This window comes from Lathyrus oleraceus, chromosome 4 (genome assembly GCF_024323335.1).
Source record: "Lathyrus oleraceus cultivar Zhongwan6 chromosome 4, CAAS_Psat_ZW6_1.0, whole genome shotgun sequence".
Classification (NCBI taxonomy): domain Eukaryota; kingdom Viridiplantae; phylum Streptophyta; class Magnoliopsida; order Fabales; family Fabaceae; genus Lathyrus; species Lathyrus oleraceus.
Genome location: NC_066582.1, coordinates 402206475 through 402214150, shown reverse-complemented (window position 1 = coordinate 402214150; position 7676 = coordinate 402206475). Strand labels below are relative to the sequence as shown.

At 33.1% G+C, this 7676-nt stretch overlaps 1 protein-coding gene across 1 annotated transcript; it reads left to right on the top strand.

Moving 5' to 3' along the window:
* Window positions 1-371: 371 nt before the first annotated feature.
* On the top strand, window positions 372-5502 carry LOC127075680 (transcription factor TGA2.2). Its single transcript, XM_051017137.1, has 12 exons — window positions 372-540; window positions 1066-1218; window positions 1423-1520; window positions 1803-1885; window positions 1977-2180; window positions 2382-2456; window positions 2549-2608; window positions 3954-4031; window positions 4117-4168; window positions 4318-4589; window positions 4704-4952; window positions 5064-5502. Exons 2-12 carry the CDS (start codon window positions 1136-1138, stop codon window positions 5208-5210), a joined length of 1401 nt encoding a protein of 466 aa, XP_050873094.1. The 5' UTR covers window positions 372-540; window positions 1066-1135; the 3' UTR covers window positions 5211-5502.
* The last annotated feature ends 2174 nt before the right edge of the window (window positions 5503-7676 follow it).

Here is a 7676-nt window from a genome sequence, read left to right as displayed (position 1 = left end):
AAATTTGGGTTAAATAGATGATTAAGTATTTACACTCATCGATTTGGTTCATCAGTTTGACTATTCATAAAATTAAAATTGAGAATTGAACCATACCATCTCAATTTTTATTGATTTGATTTTTAAATTGAAAAAAAACTCAATTTTTTTGATTTAATTAATTTTTTTTCTGAGTCGCTTATAAATGAGGATTGATTGACCATTGACGATATAAATTATTTTCCGTGCATATATATTTTTTTTAAATTTTAAATAATTATTACCATTTTTTCTGAAAAAATGAATAAATAAATTTTAAAAATCGTGACAAGATAAATTAAAAAAAAAAATCTCAAAATAAAAGTGATTAAAAATTGATTAATCCTTGAAAAGTGGAAAATTTGAATACAAGAAGACATCTAGAGATTGGAATCATCCAAGTCTCTCTCTCTTTCTCTCTCTCTTTCGTCAATCCTTTACTACTTTATTCATTAATGCAATTATAAACAACAAACAAAGTTCAATAATACTGTCATCACTCATCGTCATCAAATTTCCAAGGTGGGTTTGGTTCATTTTTATCTAAAAATTATTTTTTTATTTTTTATCATGCTACATGACATGAGTAAATAAAAACAATCATGCTCATGCTGAGTTTAACTTCAACTTGAGGTAATAGGTGATTTGAAATTTTTGATCTTGTTCATGTTTTGGATTTGGTGTTTTTTTCTTCATTTTTTATTTATTTGTGCATCTGGGTCTAACTGAGTTGGTGTCAAATTAGTCTTTTTCTTGTCAAAGTGTGCTGCTTTGACTTTTAAGCACTTTTTTTGGTAGAGTGTGTTCTTGTTTTGCGTGTGGGTACACATGGATTTGCTAAAATTTGCGTTTTTTTGATTTTTTTTTACTATACAACTAAAGGGTTGTGATTTGATTTTGATAGTTTTTTTCTTCTTCTTGTGATTGGAATAATTTTTTTAGTGTTTTACTAGGTTGAAATCTATGTTTTGATTAATTGAGATTTATGGGGTTGTTCGTTGTTCTAGCTTAGCTGAAGTTGTGATTTTGTTGTTTGTTTTGGATTAGGGATTTTAGGGTTTTGTAATTTATTGAGAAGTAGGGGAATTTGATGATGTGATGGTGGTGGGAATGGTGCATGGGAAGTAGAATCAGGGTTAGTTTTGAAGATGAGAAGGGAGCAGAAACAGGGATGCCGAGCTTCAATTCCGACGATGCATGGTATATTAATTTTTCATCTCAATTTTGCATTCTAGGTTAAACCGAAATTTTAGGTTTGTTGATTAGAATTTGGCATGGTTCACGGTTCATAATGATCAATCAACTTATAGATGATTTCTGTTTTTATGCAATTTTTCTCTAAAATCGAACATATGGACCGACTTATGATACCTTGGTCTAACTTCGACAAAATATGGATTTCAGCTATACAGAAGGGAACTCAGTTGATGGTTTTCATGTTTCTGACTTCGGAACATTTGGTCAGCCGTATCGCCTAGAGGATGCCGTTGCTCTGAGTGGAAGTAAGTCTTCTCGTAATCCGAGATCGCAGTTTATATTAACAAAGCAAATCCAGTCGTTTTTCTGCTATGCAACAGTGCTATAGCGTATTTGCTATATGGCCACATTTTGTATAAAATAGCGTATTGCGGATAATTTTGCTACGCTATAGTGCCACTATCCGAAAGCACTAAAATGTACCCTTGCACCTAGATATCATTGTCTATATCCTTTTATGAGTTCATGTTAAAAAACATATACTTTTTTCCATCCATTCATTTGCTAATGAATTTTCCCGATTATAGATTCAAACTCGATTTTTAACTCACTAAAAGTAAGTGGCCAAACAATTTCTCCTGGCCCTGTTCACTTCAGTACTCTTGGAAAGGTAAGTTTCTCTTGTTCTTCCTACTTCGGTATAAAATTCTAAGTTTTAGCCGTATGAAACGTCTAGTTTAAAAAAATTCTTTTTCTTATAGTTTCCAACTTCACTTGATAAAAGCCCCTTGGAGAATCAAACGGAGCCACCTAGGTTGCAATTAACAAAGCTTCAATCATCAAACCCTAGCAGCAGTACGATATTAAGTGTTCATATAGAAAACCAGGAAGAGTTTGCCATGGCCGATGCCAGTCCTAGGACTGATATTTCTACTGATGTTGACACCGATGACAAGAATCAACGGGTGGAGTTTTTTCAACCTTTATACTTTTTCTTTTAGTTTTTGATATAGCTTATAAACAAACACTTATATGATAAGCACTTATGCTACAAATGCTTAATTAAACTGTTTATCCAAACAAGGCCTTAATCTGATAAGAACTTAAGAAGCATTGTTGGTAGATATAGTTGACAATCTAACATCATGTGCATGCTGTATTTGCAGTTTGATACAAATCAATCCCTTGCTGCTGTGGGTTCCGACTCCAGTGACAGATCAAAGGATAAGTCAGATCAAAAGGTTAATAAATATTATCGAATTAATTACTTGGATAACATCTAAAATTGCACTTGTATCTGTTATGTAATGACCTTTTATAAATGTTATTGTAGACTCTTCGCAGGCTCGCTCAAAATCGTGAGGCAGCAAGAAAAAGCCGGTTGAGAAAAAAAGTAGGGATTGTCTTTACTTAAATATTTTCAGTTATTATTCATTCCTTAAGTTTTGTATATTTTCTAGTTTGTCCATATAAATATTGTTATCATTTCATAATAATTCAAAGACATGATTTGATATTTAGGAAGATTTGATTAGAAAAGAAATTTATAGAAAAAACATTACTTGTGTTTTCTAACATAGTTAAGTTGATTGCTATACAGTAGAATCAAGTAACTCCTTTATAATGTTTATGTTGAGATATTATCCAGATTTGCTCTCTTTTATTTCCATTATGTGATTACCTTATAAACCTCCTTTTTTATTATTGTTCTGATTCTAATCCCAATAATTTTAGGGTCTTGATTGTAATCATTTCATTATAAATACATAAGGCTGGGGGTTTAATCTTTCAAGCATTCAGATGAATTCATATTCTCTATTTATTAAGTTGGTATCATAGCCTTTAGTAGCTTCATAGGACTTTCTTGCAGTCCCGAGCATTTTGTATGCACTACGAGTTGCTACCTTGTCCGCTTAAGTATAATTTCCCCTCCCTCCTGCTTGCCTCCTCTACCTCCATTTCTTCTTCTTCGATTCATCTTATACTCATTATTACCATGGGATGGATGTATCATAAAATGAGAGAGAACAACATGTCATGGTCTTAAAACCTTGGATATCATCATTGCAATAATGAGTATCAGATGAATCGAAGAAGAAGAAGAATTGGAGTTAGAGGAGGCAAGGAGGAGGGAGGGGAAACTATACTTAAGCAAACAAGGTAGCAACTCCTAGTGTATGGTAAATTCTCGGGACGGCAAGAAAGTCCTGAAGCTGCTAATGCTTTGATTTTAATCCCTATAATTCAGGGATCTTGATTGTAATGTTTTCATTATAAATACATAAGGCTGGGGTTTTAACCTCTCAAGCATTCAGATGAATTCATTCTCTATTTTTATTATTTCAAGTGTGTAGTGCATGATTGGATTCACTTTTTTGAGAGACAAAAGTCATTCTAAATACATAATATTGATTTTGACATGTTTGAGTATTCTCAAGCATAATTGTTTTTGCCTCAAAAATGAATTCTAACTCGAAGTCAAGATTGGTAGCTTTTACCTCCAAACCTGTCTTTTAGCTTTAGATTTATTATTCAACTCATTGTAATGCGTGTATTTTAACTTTATATTCAACTCACTTTTAACCAAAATCTATTCATTTAAAGCAATTGAACCAAACACACACACACACATATACTTCTTGTGTCCCTATGATCATTGTAAAAAATGATTGCTTTTACATTCCCCAATTGGCCATTGAAATGCATGACCTGACACAGTATGCTCCTTTACATAATAGGCCTATGTCCAACAGTTGGAAAGTAGTCGTTTGAAGCTGACTCAACTAGAGCAAGAGCTTCAGCGAGCCAGACAACAGGTTAGATTCTGTTGATTCTTGTACGACACGTTTCCTTGGGAGTTGTGTTATATTTTAAACCAGAATGTATTGTTTTTTGTTGTAGGGAGTCTTCATATCAAGCTCGGGTGAACAAACACATTCGCTAAGCGGAAATGGTATGTAGTTTCTAAATTGTTACTTATTCTATAGTTTGTACGAAGAAATATGTATAACTAGTTTCTGTCATGTTGTAACAAGTTCTATCATTAAACTTTTCTTTCAGCTACGTGTTATCATCCATAATAATCATTTAATTGTTTTACAGGGGCAATGCAATTTGATGCAGAATATGCAAGGTGGCTAGAAGAACATAATCGGCAAGTCAATGAGCTAAGAGCAGCTGTAAATTCTCATGCAAGTGATACCGAACTTCGCATGATTGTTGATGGTATATTGGCACATTATGATGAGATTTTTAGACTAAAAGGTGTTGCAGCTAAGGCTGATGTTTTCCATCTGTTGTCTGGCATGTGGAAAACACCTGCTGAGAGGTGTTTTTTATGGCTTGGTGGTTTTCGTTCGTCCGAACTTCTCAAGGTGAGCTTGTGCTTACCCTTTTCTTTATCAACCGAGTTTTAATCTTTCGACGTCTAAAGTCATTCTAGAGTTTATTTTCCATACCTCGACTTAGTACGACAAATTTGTTTACAGCTTCTGGTAAGTCAATTGGAACCTCTCACAGAGCAGCAGTTGATGGGTATTACCAACTTGCAACAATCCTCCCAACAAGCAGAAGACGCGTTGTCTCAAGGCATGGAAGCATTACAACAGTCCCTCGCCGAGACGTTGTCCACCGGCGCACCTTCCTCCTCTGGTTCCTCAGGGAATGTCGCAAATTACATGGGTCAAATGGCTATGGCCATGGGTAAGCTCGGGACACTCGAGGGCTTCATTCGACAGGTAAATTTTTCTTTTCAAACTCGTGTTCAATTAATTTGGTACTTTGGCACAGTTTTCGGTGATTATAAAATATCTTACTATGGACTCCATTTGTGTATTTGTTATTACAAGGCTGACAATCTGCGCCAGCAGACTCTACAACAAATGCACCGAATATTGACAACACGACAATCGGCTCGTGCACTCCTTGCCATACATGATTACTTTTCGCGGCTGCGTGCTCTCAGCTCCCTCTGGCTGGCCCGTCCAAGAGATTAATGAGTGAAGTGATTAATAGTCTGTCAAATTTTTAATTCTCACAAATCAACCACCATTGATACTTGAGTCATGATAAGTTTTGCTTCTTAACAAGTGTTGATGGTGTTGTAGTCTTTGTAATACTGATATACTAGTGTTTCCTTGAGTTTACTAGGAATGAAATTGGAAAGGACAAGCATTTATGTTATATCTGTTACTAATAATATTGTCCATTGTAATTGTTGTGGAAGGGCTTTGTTTTTTCAGACAAAGGTAGTTTATGATATATGCCATTTATCTGATTCAGTTGCCACTGTTTTGCAAAATTATAGAACTTTGGTTCACAAACTTGTATACTTTTTTTTTTGATTATTTGCTGATTACATATTTTAAAAATGAAAAAACCATTCAAAAAGGATATTTGAAAATGTACACAATTCAGTTAAAACTCGTAAAGATGTCAAGACACAATTCAGTTAAAACTCATAAAGATGTCAAGACGAAGCTAAACAAATCTGGAAATTTAGCTTTGTAGTTTTTACAGAAATATATTTCCAGAATTTGTTGTATTTTCTCATACCGTAATAAAATGGAGAATGGAAAGAACAACGTAATTTAACATTAATCATTATTATGATATATATAAAAAATTATAAAATTACATAAACAATCTAATATGAATTTAATTGATATACACTAACAGTGTAAAGATTTTTTACACTGTTAGTTAATCACAACCATTGATTTATTTAAAATGTTTGACTTTTATTTTATCCATTTAAAAAATAATACAAATGGCTTACACTGACAGTGCATAATAATTAATCTCATTTAATATTATATTTTATCATTGAATGATGAGTGACGACGGTTCAACATCTTTAGATATATTCAATTCCACGTAATAGTTAAATACTTATCCGTCTCGAGCTTGTTGATATGTAACTTTCATTCTTTGTCAATCGATGGTGAACGGTCATAGAAGTTCACAATTCTTTGATTGTCTGGGGTATTGAAATTGATTCTCTAGTGTGGATTTTAGATAGATAAGATGAATGATCTTTGTGAACCTAAATTTAAGAGGATTTTTACTTGGTGCTAGGAGATTTTTATGACCTTGCTTTTATTTTATTGTTTTTGGTGTGTTTCCTAAGTTTAACTTATTTCTTCTTTTATTTTAATTCGGTTATTTATTTTCTGAATAAGCGATAATTTGACACATTCTTGCTGTGCAAATCATAGCTGATATAAAATTTCTCACACTTGTAGGAACCTTGAGGATCAACAACAAATATAAGACGAGAGAGTCTTAAAGTGATTCACAAACTAATATTAACAACCGCAAATCACAAAGCAAACTAGCTTACAAATAAGAAACAAAAAACTAATTTTTTTTCTCAAATCTGCAGCTTTAGCGCAAAGTAGATAACTCTCACCTCAAATGTTGTTTTGAAATTCTGAATGGTAACAAATTAGATACATGTGCTGTGAAATTGCCCTCTAAATTTGAGCTCGATTCGACAGTTAACAAATCGGGGATTGTCGATTTAGTGAGATTGGTTGCAGAAAAACGAGAATGAGTTTCTCTTCTCGTTTCTCTCTTTTGAATCCTTATTTTCTCTCTATCTCTCTCAACCCTAAATTGATCCTCTCCACTTAAATAAGTGAGATAAATGGGCTAATCATATTTGGGTCTTTCTCCACATTGGAAGGGAGCTCAAACCCAACAATAACTTGAATTACGAGAATCAGATTGACGTGTTCTAATATGCGTTGGAAAGCTGAGAGGATAAGCTACGAGTTTTGTGTTGAAGTCTGAAGCTGAATCAGAGTGCAGAAGAGTTGAATCATTCATTTTATATCCAGACTTAATAGAATAATTAGTTTTGGGTCAGTTTTTATGTTTTTCAGGTTGGTTGCTATTAGGGTCCGATTTCTCTTGTAATATTTAACTAAAATGCAGTGCTACTTGTAGGTCATTCACTATTCACAAAATTTCAATAGACGACCACAAATTCTATGGAGAGCTAAATTTCACACGGTTGATCTGCTGTATTTGGTTTCTACCGATACTTTGATGTTTTATAATTTTCAATCAATTTTTTTCCCTTTCAATATTCTTTTATATTTCTTGTATGCTTGATTCAAGTTCTATAGAATATGTGTTGATTTATTTCGATTGATTTACGTTCCTTAATCATTATTGCGTGTTAGCGTAGTTTTTTCGTTAATTCGTGCAAATCTTTAATTCGTTTGCTTAATTCTGAAAATAGGAGAGTAAACAACATTGTGTCAGTTGCGCTTGTTTGATTGATGTTGTAATAGAAAATAGAATGAATTCCGTTTAGAGCTTGGAAATTATATTGATCAATGATAAGTTGGGAAACCGAAAAGTAGATTAACTTGTTCATTTTATTCGTAATCAGTTTCTTTTAATCAGTAGCATAATCAAAAACCATAAAATCCTCCGATTTCCATCAATTGGTT

Bases quoted from the DNA above. Each gene is read 5' to 3' on its own strand.
- LOC127075680 (XM_051017137.1), top strand. From the start codon at position 1,136: ATGGGAAGTAGAATCAGGGTTAGTTTTGAAGATGAGAAGGGAGCAGAA. The intron at 4,590-4,703 runs GTGAGCTTGTGC...ATTTGTTTACAG, and splicing joins GTTCGTCCGAACTTCTCAAG to CTTCTGGTAAGTCAATTGGA. The intron at 4,953-5,063 runs GTAAATTTTTCT...TGTTATTACAAG, and splicing joins TCGAGGGCTTCATTCGACAG to GCTGACAATCTGCGCCAGCA.